The following is a 16,762-nucleotide window of genomic DNA, read 5'->3' on the forward strand; positions in this document are numbered from 1 at the left end:
GGCTGCATCAAAAGAAGTGTGATCATCGGGTTGAGGGAGGTGATTCTGCCCCTCTGCTCTGCTCTCGTGACACTCCATCTCAAGTACTGCACCCGGTTCTGGGGCCCCAGCATAAGAAGGTCATGGACCTGCTGGAGGGAGTCCAGAGGAGAGGGCCACAAAGATGATCAGAGGGCTGGGGCACCTCTCCTATGAGGAAGGGCTGAGAGAGTTGGCGTTGTTCAGCCTGGAGAAGTCTCCAAGGAGACCTTATTGTAGCCTTTCAGTACCTAAAAGGGGCTTATAAGAAAGCGGGAGATGGACTTTTTACCAGGGCTTGTAGTGACAGGACAAGGGGCAATGGTTTTAAACTGAAAGAGGGTGAATTTAGACTGGACGTAACAAATATGTTTTTTATGATGAGGAAGCCCAGAGAAGTTGTGGATGCTCCATTTCTGGAAGTGTTCAAGGTCAGGTTTGATATGGTGTTAAGCAGCCAGATTTAGCGAAAGGCGTCCGTGCCCATGGTGGTGTGTTGGACTAGATGAACTTTAATGGTCCCTTCCAACCCAAACCATTGTATGATTATATGATTCTAATAACTCGCATTCTGCATGCACAATCACCAAATCTGCTGGCAGAGGGCAAGGACTAGATGAGGATGGGTGAGGTAGGACCTGGAACTGTTAAGATCAGATCATGCCCAAATTGCATAAGTTGATTTACATCAAATTGTAGTAATCCTGTGCTCCTGTCTGCACCTGAACGCTCATTCCTGTCTATCCCTTGCTGAGTGCTACCCGTTGCGAGCTAACTTACAGAGCAGAACTGCCGGACAACACAATAAACAAAAAAAGCACTGATTGATTCATTTAGGGGGTGAACACCTTGAATAGGTACCGTAGTGTCATGGTTTAACCCTGGCTGGCAACTAAGCTCCATGGATGTTTTAAAAACATGAAGATAATTTCAGGAACTGTTAAGACAGCAATCGCTTATAGGTTGCTATATTAATGATTTTAAAATGAATAAATAAGCCAGCTTTTCATCACCTCAGTGAGAGTGTTTTACTTGGAAACGTGAGCAAACTTTCTCAATTCTTTGCAATGTCCTGGTTTAACCCCAGCCGGCAACCAAGCCCCACACAGCTGCTTGCTCACACCCTCCTGATGGGATGGGGGACAGGATCAGAAGAGTAAAAGTGAGAAAACTCACGGCTTGCGATAAAGACAGTTTAATAGGTAAAGCTAAAGCAGTGCATGCAAGCAGAGCAAACCAAGGAATTAATTCATCCCTTCCCACGGGCAGGCAGGTGTTCAGCCACCTCCAGGCACGCAGGGCTCAATCATGCTTAATGCTTACCTGAACAGACAAATACCATCGCTCCGAGTGTTCCCAGTTTCCTTCATCACCCAGCTTTATACGCTGGGCAGCATCATATGGTCTGGGCTATCCCTTGGTCAGCTGGGACCAGCTGTCCCAGCCGTGTCCCCTCCCAGCTCCTCGTGCCCCCCCAGCCCACCCGCTGGTGGGGTGGGGTGAGGGGCAGAAAAGCCCTTGGCTCTGTGCAAGCGCTGCTCAGCGGCACCGAAAACATCCCTGCGTTATCACACTGTCTCCAGCACAAATCCAAAGCACAGCCCCACACTGGCTACTGTGAAGGAAATTAACTCTATCCCAGCCAAAACCAGCACACGCAGGAAAGTAGTAAGTAGAACTGCACAGCAGGGCCCAGGTAGGATCATGACAGCTGAGACATAGGTTTACTTTAACAGCTGTAAATTCTCAGTTTACCAAGCTTGTGGCCAATATGCGGTGGTCTAGATGATCCACTTAAGCCTCTCTGCCACTCAAGAAATTTGCTGCTGACTGTTTCTTGGAGTTCATCATTGAATTGGTTCTTATTACTCCCTTAGTATTTTCCATATGATCTACTGTAGATAATGGAATGTCTTTACAGACAGCCGGGAAAAACTGGTTCTGTCCCACAAAGCCACAAAACTTTAGTTTTGTCTCGAGTTTGTAGTCTTGCAAGATGCTCTAAAGCTTATCTATAAAAACCTGTTTCTGAGGGGGTGTGTGGCCATGTACAAAATATGGCTAAATAAGACCACCATTCTTGATTATTTTCAACACGTTAGTTGATAATTTCACATTTGTAATCTATACAACAGTATTTTGGTGCATTTGTATTGTGAATAAGAATCATGTATTCCTATTTTTTTTTTTAGTAGCTAGTTAATTTCTAAAACTATTTTGCAATTCAAGTTGAGCAGTTGAAAGAGAAAACGTTTCAGATGTCAGTCCACCATGTTCATGATAAAGCTGGTTGTCTTTAGAACACTTCTAAATGCATGAGCACTTTTGCATTTTCACCTGTAGGAATAATGGCTGTGCATATGGGAAAACGAGCACTTATCCCACAAGTATTTTTTCCGCTTAATTAAGTAGACATTCCCATACATCCATCGTAATTATCTTTTTTATTACTAAATTGTCCTTTATAACACTTTCCTCAACAGAGTCCCGTTAACATTCAAGTAAAAAGTTCACGCTGATCTGTGCCACCTGAAAATGTAATGTTCATGTATAAAATAGAGTATAACTCTCCGTTTTCAGTTCAAGTGTAATGGTAATAAAATAACCAAAGGGGAAATATATGCATTGCATAATGATCTAACCAGATGTATTAAAAATAGCAATAAAATATTAATATTATTATTTATTAGGGCCTATGAATTTTTTTGAATGAAAGGGAGATAATTCATTTCCAGGGACTGGAGTATATATTAGCTGTCTCTCTGTAGCTGATTAAATTGTAAGATTTATGATTTGCAGTGGGAATCCTGCAAAGTTCTTTCTTGCTCCTTAGTTTTGGAAAGTTGTTGCTAATGTGTGCTTCAAGTCTGAATTATGGGTGGATGGATGGAATGCTGCTTGGAATGCCTTTCAGAGATCTGCAGGAACAGATAAACAGCATGAATATGCAGCTCGGATGCAGAGAAGTACGTGCAGAAATAGCTGGTGCTGGCTCTTCTGAAAATTCTTCACAGGACCTTCCAAAGGTTTATTTTTAAGGAAAAAAAAGGTTGAAGATAGCGTTCTTTGTGCCTTTTCATTAAACTCCTGCAAGACAAGTTTCTTGATTATGTATTCAATTCATTTGGATAGCTCATTTAGCGTTATGATCTGTTGTCTGAGAACATGGGTTAGCCAAAATAGACAGATACAGCAAATATGGACTGTAATTGTTGGCATCTGTCTGTTACCTGTCTTTTGTCATGTGAACTGCATGTCTATTGCGGATGTACTTTTGTGCATGGGTCAAGTTTCTGTATCACGGGTACCACAGCGTCTACCTGTGCAAATGCAGTGATAGCTTGTCTGGGATTTCTGGGTTTGCATCAGCCCAGTGCTTCTGGTAAGCTTAGATAAATTGAGAAAGTAGTCTTTCCTCCCACCTTCCTCGTCTGAACATAGCACTGCAAATGTGGTGTGCTCAGGGAAAATGTGATACACTATAGAAGTGTCTCCCACGCAGTCTTCAGAGTCACCACTAACACGGTATAGCTGATGCTGAAAGACAGTACTGCAGTCATGCTCCGATTTCTGTAGAAACAGATCCTAATGCCAGTCAGAAATCTATGTTTTAAAAATGTGGAAGTCCTGTCAGGGATTGTCAGAAATTCTAGCAGTACCTATTTCTGCGTGTAGTTCTCTTAACATTTGAGCTGCATATTCATGCTCTGTGTCTGTTCCTGCAGCTACTGTCGCTGTAACTCCATCTGTGAGATAGAAGTTCTGTACAGTAATAACTGCTTAGTGATTTCCAGAAATTCAGATTGTTCATTTTATGCTAGTGTCTTGTCCAAGTGGTATCCTGAGAATGACAAAAGATGGTGTGTGTGTTTTGGTGTTTTTTTTTTTTTTCTTGAAGCTATGACTGTTCTTAGGAAAAACAATGGCTTGCTTGATCAGAATTGTGTTTTAAAACACTTGTAAAAGTAACAGCTTTATATTTTAGAATTAAAGTGCAGATTGTGTGGTAAAACTTTATGAATGATAATATATATAATTATAGGGATGACTGCTGATGATTGTAAACAGATAGTCTTGCTGAAAGTGGGTTTATTGTTGAATGGAGACTTCTGTTCTGATGAATGAACAATACCTTGAGTTTACTCTTATTCTTTTCATTATCAGTGCCTTCCGTAAAGCTGTTTCTAAATTATGAACAGTTTTAAATGTAAATACCCAGTTTTTCAAATTTAGGTATTAAGCGAAAAGTCATAAACATGAGAAATTTCATGAGAAATAGGTTCTGCAATTAGGGCAGACATTTGTGCCTGTTCAGGATTCTAGAATGGCTTGTCTTCTAATGAGAAATGGATAGCTTCAACATTTTTTAGTAATCACTTATTAAATAATACCCCTAAATGGTATCTATCTGTATGTCATATGTGAGACTTTAATCTTCTGAAACGTAAGCATGACTACAACAGGTGCTTCTATCGAGAATACTTACTGTATTTGTGCTCAGATGTCTACTATTTTTCTTACATAATCTGTTGGAGCAAATACTGGTTTATGGTGTTTTAAACTTGGAGGAAGGAAAAGAACATTAAAAGTAGAAAAAATGTCTAGAAATTTTTCCATAAGCAGGTTTTAACTTTCTCAATTTAAGAGAATATTCTCACACATTATTCATATGAATTACTGTTCAGAATGAATACCATTAAGGGCAGACTTTTTTGACAGCAAAACATATGCAGCATCATGCTATTCTGTGTGACTTATTTCCAACGTACCTTCGGAACCTTAAAGTCTTGTTTGAAGCTCCTGTTCATAGAATTCTTTGAAGACTTGATTAGTACTTGGAGGAAAAAAAAATACGTTTTATTGAACAATGCTAGGAAGTTCATAAACTCGGGCAGTAGAGTTGTAACTATGAGCCGTTGGAATGTAATTAACACAATTGTTATGGTAGTTCTGTTCTTTTGATGTGACAGTAATTAAAGCATGTTTACTTACTATTGCCTGTTCAAAACTTTGAAGAGTTAAAATGTAAAAATATTGTATCTACTTTAGATTTAGCTTGAGCAGCTAAGGACTGTATCATGGTTGTTGATGATCTGGCCTCAGACAAACTGTTTCAGAGTAGATCCTGAAACTCTTGATGTACGCAAAACTGAGTTAAATGTCAACATTTTAATTTTTTGGAATAAATGATCCTTCAAACTTGTCTACACTGAGACTGTCATTAACAATGAGCCCAAGTCATATAGCATCAGTGTCTACTTTGCAAAGTATAAGTTGTACATTGATTTAGAAGAATTGCAGTTAAATCTATTGTTTGTGATATCACTGAACTGTATAGTAGGAGTATGCCACAATAAGCTTTACGTGAAAATTATTGAGTTTGCACTAGCACCTGTGCACAAGAGATCTGTTGAAACACTCCTGGAATTTCTAGTGGACACTGGAGGACTTAAATACCTCCCCATCAGTTTGAGAGGATTGAATGCATCACTAGGGTACCGTGCATCAGGATGCCTAGTAAGAACTGCAGAGGCAATTGCTAAATCTGCTCAGTTTCAAATGTATCTGTGCCTACCTCCTGTGAGGGTCTCTGGTAATGGGTGAACAAGAAAATCAATGCTCAAAACTGCTTTGGTATGAGAGCAATGGAATGGGGTGGATATGGCATCAAATTTTGTAAATGCTTTCAAGGGGATTCAAAAGAGCACAGACGAGTAGACTTGGGCATCAGGAAAGTCTACATTTGTAGAAAGTGTAAAACCAAACAGAATTAATGGTCAAAAGATAAACCCCCATATTATTTAATATTTTCTATAACTCCTGTAAAGCAGCACAAATCTGGAAGGAATCTGTGAGCCTGTGAAAAGCTGTACAGTTTAAATGTATTTCCAAAATGCAATTTGATAAAGTCCTTTACCAGAAGTTTGTAAAGAAGCTAAGCATCCATGGTAGAAGCATGACATGTTAGCACGTAGGGAGAGGAATGGTTTATGCAAGTAGTTCTCAAAAGAAAAAAAACATCACTTTGCTACTTTTAAAACATAAGGTGAGCTTGTGCTCAGTATGCTGTTTGCAGTTTTAATCCCTTCTGTACATCCCATTTTGAAATGATGGATTGGAAGTTAAAAAAATAATTATGGAGCAAGATAAGTGTGATCAAAGGTATGGAACAGTTTCTGGGTGATGGATTATGTTCTTCAGCTTGGATGACTTCACTAAGTGGAGGAATGTAATAGAAGTCTAAAATGATGAGCTGGATGAAGAAGGTGTATAGGGAGTAGTTGCTTTCCATCTTTTCTTATGCAAGACCTAGATAGTATCTTGTAATACTGCTGAGTGATTGGCTTTAAAAAAAAAAAAAAAGTGGTTGAGTAACTAAGCTGCAGGGCTACTTGTCAAAGGATGAAAAGCATTTTACATGAGCTTAGAACCTGAATGGTTTGAAGTCTGGTTGAAGAAAAATCTTTAAACAATTTTAATTACCAGGTTACCACCTTGAGTTAAAGAAATCTCAGTGCAGCAAACTGGAAACTGAAAAAAATGCTGCAAGCGTATCACTGCAGGCTTAATTTGCTCTTATTGTCTTTTGTAGTTATTTGGGGAAAACCCAAGGTGGTTCTTTTGTTTGGCCCGTAGCCGATTTTAAGTTAGTAATAATAAGCTTTTGTTGGGACTTCAGGTAATAGAAAATTGAGGGCATCAGTAGGATTTATCTTGAGGGCTGTAGTTTTTCTTCAGGACAGGTGCCTTCAGAAGCTTTTAAGGAGCCTGTGTCTCTTTGAAAGCCAGTAACACAGTTTTCTGGCCTGTCACTGAGAGTAAAATTTTCAGGAAGAGAACAGATCTATTTGTAATTGGTTTGTAATACTTATATTAAGGCATTGCTTTATGTGTTTTAGATGAAATATACTGTGCTATCAGTATGCTTCAGAATAAAAATATTTTATCTTCTACCTCAAATTTACTTCCTCACCTTTTTGGGATTGTACTTGTCCATATTTATAATTTCTAGCTCTGGCCCAGATTTGAACTGTTGCCTGGCCTGCGCCATAATCCAAAAATATACCCCCAACACTTCTTTTATTGCTACTTCAACAGTTTCTGTAGTTGTTTGCAATACATCCACTTGTGTAAAACTGAGATTTCATTACGTAGCCCAGTAGAAGATTGGGGATTTGATTCTGGGATGATGGATACTATTATAACATGAGAATCTGTACCTGTTTTTTTAATAAGATGTTGCTTTTTTCCATCCTGTTATATAGGAATAAATAAGATATTCTTTTCCATGTAGAAAATTTTGGGCTGCAATGCTTTGTAAATCTCTTTGCTGTTGCTTAGGATATTTTAAGTTTTCAAAAATCAGGCTTAATAATTACAAGGTTGAAAGCTTTTTTCATTTAAAGGAAGTATCTTAGAGTATTTCTGGAACATGCAGTGGAATATGTGCAAACAGCATACTCCAGCACACTTGTGTGTTTTTGTGCGTGTGCACTCTTTCTCCTGAACTGTATTTAAGATTGAATTTATATTACAGTCTCCAGCTTCAAGAAACTTGTTGCTAAACCCTGCCTACCGCTGGTAGTGTTAATATATATGTTGGCTATCATCATCTAAGTGTCATGTTTCCCTCCTACCTGCCCCCACCTTTTCACATAATTTTGAGAGCAAGGTGAACAAAGGTTTTTAATATGAGTTTGCTTAGAGGATTCACAAATATGTGAATGAAGTCCTTAAATGAGTTTAAAAAATTTGAAAAGTTCCCTTTCTGACATAATGAGATATACAACTTTAGAAAGCTTTTTTTTCAGTTGTCTTTTGTTCATTTGATAATATACTTGAACATACCTAAATTGATGTATAGGAATACTTAAATATACATCAGTAGAGAAAGTAGATGTCTAGGTATGCTGTATACAGATTGCTTAATGTATCCTTCATATTTAAAAGCACTGATCTGGTTGACAAAACCTTGTTAAAAACAAACAGCACATGAGGACTTTGTGTCAAAACTTTTCATTTCTTTCTGTAAATGGTTCTAATATTTTCATCACTATGTTGCTGGTAAACAGCTTGTGTAACCTGAAAAAGTGAGAAGCACTGTGCCTATACTTGTGCTTGACTGCAATCATTATTGTTAAATTATTGAGAGTGTTTTTTATTTTCAGTTTGGCTGGCTGTATTTCTTCCCTTTCCTCTCTTCCCCCTTGTCCCCATTTCTTTTTGAGAGTATGGGAGGATAATCCCAGTTAAATTTGTTCAGTGCATTTTTTTCTATATTTTCACTTTCTAATCAATTTTCTTCCTTTTAAACCTTTTCTACTCTTAAAATAAAATGTAAGGAATTACTTAACATGTTTTTTCATGTTTAGCGAAGGCTGTAATTGAAATATTTTATTTTAAATTATAGTGGTTATTTTTTGAGAAGTCGTGCCAGACCTAGTTGTAGTTGCAGGGCACTGAGGTGGTTATACTAGCCTCTGCAGAATAAGTACAGACTACTAATACGAAGATTTGAGACTGAAGCAAGTTTTGAGCCCTTGTGACATTATAAAGTCTTAACCTTCTGTATTGTAAGGTGAAACTAATTATGTGTCCAAGTCTGCACTAGATATTATAACCATTCAGCTGTGAAGTAGGTTAGCATAATTCACTGGAATTATGTTGGAAGCGATCTGAGCAGAACATCAAGGAATTTAGATACTGCACACCAGTGCATGAATTTTTTATCTTTATTGAGGATTCTGTTGTGTACTCATGCATACTTTGTCATATGTGAATACTTACTAGAAAGTGTCACGAACAGTGGTTGGAAATATAAGGCATTTTATATTAACTGTTTGCTGAAGACCTGTTGAGGCAAGACACTCCTATTCTTAGTTACTGATGACTTTTTCGGAGTTTTTCTTTTGCTTAAAGTGGATGGGCAAAGTTGCAGGAGGAATAAATGAGGAAATATAATAAAACTTTGAAGGATGAGTAATGAAATGTTCCTTTGAGGACCCACAGCTGTGAGGGGGAATAGGTAGCAAAGTTGAATACTGGAACACTTTTTTTCTGCAAAAGTTAGCAAAGAACTTTTATTGAGTTTACGTGGCAAGGTTTTGGTAGCAGGGGAGCTGCAGGGGTGTCTTCTGTGAGAAGAGGCCCTGTGTTGGACAGAGCCAGTTCCAGCCAGCTCCAAGATGGACCTGTCGCTGGCCAAAGCTGAGCCTGTTGGTGATGCTGGTGGTGCCCCTGTGGTAACATGTTTATGAAAGGGTAAAAAGCACTGCACAGCAGCTGTGAGAAAGGAGTGAGAAAAAGTGAGAGAAATAGCCCTGCAGACCCCCAGGTCAGTGCAGAAGGAGGCAGGAGGTGCTCCGGGCACCGGAGCAGAGGTTCCCTGGCAGTCTGTAGAGAAGACCACGGTGGGGCAGGCTGTCCCCCTGCAACTCATGCTGGTTAATGGTGGAGCAGATATCCACCTGCAGCCCGTGGAGGGCTCCACACCAGAGCAGGTGGAGATGCCTCGGTGGAAGCTGTGGACTGTGGAGATGAGCTTGTGCAGGAGCAGGCTCTCTGGCAGAGGCGAAGTATGATGAACTGACCACAACCCCTGTTCCCCATCCCCCCGCGCCTCTTGGTGGGGAGGAAATAGAAAGAGTTGGGAGTAAAGCTGACTAATTTTGAAGCCGGTATTGCCAATTAAATCATAAGATAGAAGAATTAAAATCTTAACCACTGTACTTCTATATTGCCCTGAGCAATAATTCATGAATTCCATGAGTTTGACATTTTGGGATTTTTTTCTTTTAACTGTGGTACTAGCTTTTCCTTCCACCTATAAGCAAAAAAGGAGCAAGAATAGTAGATAAATGGATGCTTTTTCTGTTTTCAAAGTCCTTCTTACAGCAAACTCCAGAAAGCCAATTACAAGTGTCATAGGAGGGAATACATACAGCATAGTTTAATTAGAAGAAAGGACTGGGGGAGCCAGCATCTTTCTAGTTAGTTGAGTCAGCAGATACAGGAGTGACTCCCAGCTGTGTTCATTTGTGGCTGAAATAATGAACAGAAAAATAAATGAACAGGCAAAATATCAAATGTAGTGAAGAGGAAACTTACCTGTTTTCAAATCCAAGATGGCAGTTTTGTTTGCATTTCCAGGTGTGTATGGAGTAAATTATTTTTTGAGAAAGAAAACAGTTTCAAATTCATAGATGGCAATTGGGAGTTGCACTGCCTGGGGAGAAACTAATGATCAAAGCAGTAGTCGTTTAGCTCTATGTTGGCTTTCAGCATTAAATAAGTGCAGATACTTTTACAGCCGATCTGTTATAGATTAAATAATTGAGTACCATATTGCTGTACTTTGAGTACAGTAGTACTTCCAGAAATATTAGTTAACTTTCTTTAAATAAATAAATAGAACAGTATGTAAACATTAGGAGAAAAAAAAATTGAATACAGTTTTTGTTGTTAGACCAGGTTCTGTAAAGAAAATAAATATGTATCACGTCCAGGATACAGCATCTTTAGGAAACAGTATGAGTAATACAGGAATGTGTCAGACTTGTATAAAAGGTATTGTCCCAGTGCATGGGATAGTTTCTCTGTTCCCGAAATAAGATTATGGTAATTTCCAGTCTTTCAATTTTGATGCTTTATTATGCTACTGAGGATGCTCAGTTCTGTTTTAGAGAGAACGCCAACAAGATGAAATGGTTGTCTGTTGTAGTTGGAATTTTCCACAGAAATCACCAACATTCAGAGAATTATTCTTGCTTCCTTGTCAACACTGTTTTGGTTTATGCATTGATTTCTAATATCAAATATGAAAGTGCTACTGCTAGGCCTGTGGAAAACTTTGCTATAATCTTTTACATAGCCACTACTGTAGTTGGTTACAAGTGATCAGAGCATGTAATAGACTTTGATACCATACATCACTTGTTGGTTGATGTACTATAATGGACAGAATTATTAGTGTATCATATCCCTGGTGAACTTTTAGGTTTCATACTTTACGGCAGTTTTACAGAATTTGAAGATTGAATTGTAATTCAGGTTCATAAAACAAATAATAAAAAAAAGCGCTGTGTAAAAACAGTAAAGAAAGTCAATATGGCCTTTTTTCTTTCTATTAAAAGAAAAATATGTCAAGATTCATAAAAATCAACCTATATTCATCCCTTTTACACTAAGGTCAAGTTAAAATTTGAAATCAAGTTCAGAACAATTAACAGTCCATCACTGATGAATTTTTTAGGATGGTTTTTGGGATAGTTCTCAGCTCTCCAGTTGATTTTCACAAAGGAATTATTTAAACAATAGTAATGTTCACTTTTATCTTGGTTTTCTGTGTATGTAGTGGTGACATGAAAACAATTTTACATAGCCACTTTCTTGTAAAATATTTATTGGTAATTTTCTTTTCTTGAATCTCTCCATATAGAAATCCATAACAAAAACAGTTGAGGGATTGCCTATCAAATATTCAGAAACATTCCTGTGCATTTAAGTAATGTCTTTATTTAAAAAGATTGATCACTTTGGGGTTAAAGTGAAAGTATCTTTCTTCCTTGTTATTTCAAACTCTAGCCCAATCTATATTATAGAGCTGTAATACAAAAATAAATAAAAAACCCCAACACTGAAGTTAATACTTTCAAACAAATACGTGCAAATACCCTGCCATTTTAGCTGTATAGCTTGTATGTTAGATTTTGATTCATGTTATTAACTGTAACCTCGGGTTCAGTGTAGTCACGACTCCATTGAAATAGACTTTTGATTTCCTATGCTGCTGGAAGGTATTATTCTGAAGTTCTAAAGTTCAAATTCTTGTCCTATCACTGATTAGGGTCTAGATTTTCATATTTCCTACATTATTTGTGATAGAACTGTAAATTTATGGGAAAAAATCACCTTAAAAGTTTTCTTGCGTGTCACATTTTGACATTTAAGATGACAGTCTTGTAAAGCTACTTGGACTTCTGCAATAAACCTGAAACTTCAAGGGCGCGAGATTAGCAAGTAGAGAGCAATTCATGCGGGAATACCTGTAGGGTCTACAATGTGGTGATTTACTACTCAACTGTAGACACAGACCTAGGAAATGTAAAAACAAGACAAAAACATAGAAAAATGCATGGATTAAGATATGCAAGTGAAAGAGAAGAAACTTCCCTCCCCCCGCCCCGTTCCCCAACTTATACTTGTGTGTGGTCTCTTCTTCAGGATAACTACACATTTGCACAGCCAGGAATTCAGAAGAAAGTGAACATGTTGGAGGAACTTGTTAGTCGAATTGATGGTAAGTCTTCAAAGCTAACCTAATTTCTAACTGGTGTTTCATTGAAAGTGTTTCACTAAAACATTTGCGAGAAGTCAAACCAACTTCACTGCGGTTACCTGCCATGGTTGGGGTAACATCGCCTTCTTCAGATGAGGTGTCATAATCAGTTTGTGGCACAGTGGTCTTTGCAAGATCACTGTCGTGTATCATTTAAAAGAAAGCCACTAGAGCATGAGCCAGTTTCATTACTTTTTATTAAGGCAATATAATCAAAATTCAATGGCAATTTCTTTGCAGCAGAGTAATGACCACATACAAAAGGCAGCCAGTATTCGTTTCACATTAAGCTCAATGATTGTTGTAATTCGGGCAAGTCACAGTGGTTGTTTATGGTTGTCCTTCGGCACTATGTTTGTGCCTTTGTGCATCATTTTGCTATCTGGAATGCCTGAATAATTTCTCTGTGGAATCCAATTAATTGTCAACTGTGGAAATAACATCTTTAATATTATAGATAAATTACAGTATGTGCAGGAGTAATTTTAGATTATGCTTTCATGTTTTAGCAGGGCGCTTTGAAATATTTTCTACCTTCATCCTTGAAATAATTCCCTTCGTGAAATGCTGACTGTCATATTTCTAGAACAGAGTTTAATTAAATGAAATGCAAGAGATAATGCTTGCCCATTCTTAACATACTCTCTTGATAGTTTAAATTAGTGAACAGAGTATTAACAAAATGTTGCCAAGCAGAACCAGGCATATATTTGCGACACTAGCCTGTCAATGACGAGATAGAAAAAATATTTCTGTATTTTAGCTTAATATTTGATAATCTTCTTGGAAAGCTTTACTTCATCTTTTTATTACGCATACTGTGAAGGTTTTTTGCGCCAGTGCTTACCATAGCAGGTTTTGGGTTGGGCTGCATGTATTTACATCCTGAATATTTGATAATGCTCTTTTGTGCCCTTTTAGGATGTTAAAGGATAACATCCAAAACTAAGGGCAGGAGAACAATGTTTATGTAACATTACACTATAAATGTAAAGGCATGTAAAACTTTGTTGTAAATGTATTTTGTACAATGTAAAATATGAAAAATATAAGGGGATACTTATGTATATAGGGTAGCAATGTAATTGCCAAATTTTTAAAGCAGTGTATTTTGTTACTTAAAAGAATAATCTCTTTGCAATGTGACTTTTTTGTCATTTTATACTTATATCAATATTGGTGTTTACATTGCGAATACTTGTAGAAGCAAAAGAGTGTATATTAAATGAAGCATTTAATTATAATACCTATAAATAGACTTCCTGAACTTGGTAAATGAACATTTATATAAACAATTTTTTTTGTAGTTTTCAGTAGACATCATGCGTGTTTGCTAGTTAATGTTGATCTTTCTGTCCTAAATACTTAAAGTAACATCTTAGATTAATCTTAACTCTAGAGCATTTACACGTTTGAGTAGTAGAGGATGGTTTCCTTGTTTTAAGCAGTATAGTTGGAAAAAGCAAAGCAAAATTCTAACATTAAGGAATTGATCATGTTATAGCAGGTATATTTTGCAGGTTGTACATATGACATACCTGTAGCATATGTAGAAAAAATATTAAAGGAAACTATTAAAAAACCACTGGGGATTATAACGCGTCAGAGTGAGGGAAATTTCATTACAAGTTTTTTCATTATAGGAGCTATGAAGTGTTTTAAAAAGCTGACATTGTTATTTTAAAAGGAAGCCAGTAAGACTTTGGTGTAAATGACATTACGGAAACCTAAAACTATTTAGGTTATAAGGGGCCTCTGGAAGTCAGTGTTCCAACCATCTGCTCTTGCCTCTCTTAATCTCCCTTGATATAAGGGGACAGGGTCAACTTAGATCAGGCTATGTAGAGTCTTGCCCTGCCAAATCTTGAGTAAGTCCAGGAATGGAAATTCTCCAGCCTCTTGGTAAGACACCTCAAGGGTTTGACTATTGTCATTGTGTTTTGGTTTTTTTTTTTATTTTAAAAACCTCCAACAACCGAATTTTTGTTTCTGGAACTGATGTCCACTGCCTTTTATTTTATCTCTGTGTACCTCTGTAAAAGTAACTGGCTTCATCTTCTCTGCACTCTCCTAAGTAGTTGTACTTGTTGATAGACATTTTTTTTTTAAGGCTGAACAAACCCAGTTCTGTCAGCCTCCTTTCATGTGTAGAGTGCTCCAGCTTCTTACCTACCTTGGTTGCACTCGACTGGACTTGCTTTTGTATGCCAGTGTCCCAGAATTGGACATGGTGCTGCAGACATGGTCTCATCAGTGGTGAGTACGGAGGAAGAATCACCTCTCCTGACCTGTTGGCTTCTCTTTTGCTAAGAAAGCCCGATGTACAGTTGGCCTTGCTTTCTGCAAGGACACAGTGCTGACTTGGGTACAGTCTGTTGGTCACCAGGATCCCCAAGTCCTTACTGGCAGGGCTGCTTTCTAGCCAGTTGGTTCCTGGTCAGTGCTGTTGAATGGGACTGTTCCACCCCAGGTACAAAATGTTTGCCCTTCCTGAACTTAGGAGGTTCCTATCAGCCATTCTTCCAGCCTGCCAAGGTGCCTCCAAATAGCAGCCCTGACTTTCAACATGTAAACAGCTCCTCCCAATCTGGTATCATGCACAAACATGGAGTCCACTCTGTACCATCTGTGTTAGTAAAGGTGTTGCACAGTATTGGCCCCTGAGGGATGCTGTTAGTAATTGGCTGTCAGTTGGACTTTGTACTTCTGATCACAACCCTTATATTATGGTGGTTCAATTAAAAGTTTTGGATAGTAAAAGATACACATTTTTTCAGAATTCTTAGGGCTGTTTCTTTTTTTTTCTAGAAGACTGTTCACTCGGTTACTTTCTTTTGCTAGAAAAATACACCAAAGTACATGTAAGATTAAAATAAGAGTTTTAGCTGTTAGATAGGCAATGGTAAATGTGAACTGCTGTCACTTTCAGTATGGATGCATCCTTTGGATGCCTCAGGTAAGGGATGCTGACCTGGCTGGCTTTTTGATGGAAACACAACATGGTTTGATTAAGTTATATGTTATTCTGCTTTACTCTTCTTCATTTCTTGTCTTTTCATCTTTATACTGGGTCTGCTTTACTGTAGCTGAAGGGAAATATATGGCTGATATGAATTCAGTAACTGTTGGTTTTTTTTAAAAAAAGAAATCACACCATCTATGTTGACTGTAAATATCCTAAGAGCTAATTACAGTTATTGTGGAATAATATTCCTGCTGCTACTGTGTCACATTATTTTCTTGATGCTGGGTAGCTGCATGGTGAAGAGAATCTTCATGTAGTAAGTAGCTGTGTGAGTAGATGAAGTTTGTATGGCTTGTTTGCTAACAGTAATGGATTACTGGTGTATGAAAAGTGATGCTTGTCCTTCGGAGAGCGTTAAGACATTATGCTAGTGATTTAAGCAACCTTCATTAACCCAGCCTTATGGATCACAACTCTTCTCAAAGTAACTGTCCTTGTGTGTACACTGCAGAACATTGCAGTAGACTTCAAACAGCCGAGCTGCTCTGTTAATTTAATCATAATCTCAATCTGCTTAAACTTCAGAAAATAATTTTGATGAATCATGTTTAATGGATTTTTTGAGTTTGTTAATAGGACTGTTGTAGATTGTTATAGACAAGATGGAATTTCAAGACAAAACGTTATTCAATCTCGTTTATCTCCTTGTCATCATCATTCAGATTGTTCTAGGAATTGTACAAAAATACCAAGAAGGAGGATCAATAGATAGCTCAATAATATAAGGAATGTTATAACTTATTATCTTTTCTGTTTCCTGTAATGTCAGTAGAACTTCTCTGCTCTAAATCGTGAACCATCTGTCATGTTTTGTAAAAGGGCACACTCATGTTGCATGCTGTCTTCCACTTTTGCGTCATTTAGGCTTGAAAGCAAGGAGACACTATAGGAATGCCAAAATTAATTCAGGATTTGTATTTCCAGAATTTATGTGTATTAACATTTTGGTGGTTTCGTGCTTGGGAGAGTCTTAGCTTCTTCAGTTTACTGTAAGACATCTTGTAATTACATTAGAGTTTGAGGTAGCCATTTGGAGAAGGCTGAGGATTTGTAGGTAAAAGTAGTCTTAGATTTCCATAAATGTTGATAAAAGAGGTTAAAATTCTGTGGCATTCTCTAAATGAACAAGAAGGCAGTTCGGGGGGGGGGGGGGGAAGTGTTACAATGTTAAATTTATCTTTTTTTAGTGTTATCTTCTTAGTAGTATTACAATAAACAATAAAGGCAGTATTCATGAATGAATTCAGTATAAATATTCTGCATCTTCTGTGAGGGTAAGTTTGGAAACATTTTTTTCTACATCTTTTATAGAACAACTCCTGGGGTTTGCATCTGTGTTCTGCACAGCCTGATCTGTGCTTATGTTTTCTTGTAGTTAAATA

At 37.6% G+C, this 16,762-nt stretch overlaps 1 protein-coding gene across 4 annotated transcripts in view; it reads left to right on the forward strand.

Annotated features, from left to right (window-relative positions):
• The window catches only part of TBC1D22A (TBC1 domain family member 22A), a 180,182-nt gene that overhangs the window by 74,304 nt on the left and 89,116 nt on the right, over positions 1-16,762 (forward strand). For all 4 annotated transcript variants that reach the window (XM_037387552.1, XM_037387553.1, XM_037387555.1 and 1 more), the window contains one exon: positions 12,241-12,316. In XM_037387552.1, the coding sequence (XP_037243449.1) occupies positions 12,241-12,316 (76 nt within the window). The remainder of the gene's footprint in view (positions 1-12,240; positions 12,317-16,762) is intronic.

The sequence above is a fragment of the Falco rusticolus genome, chromosome 5, assembly GCF_015220075.1.
Source record: "Falco rusticolus isolate bFalRus1 chromosome 5, bFalRus1.pri, whole genome shotgun sequence".
Lineage (NCBI taxonomy): Eukaryota > Metazoa > Chordata > Aves > Falconiformes > Falconidae > Falco > Falco rusticolus.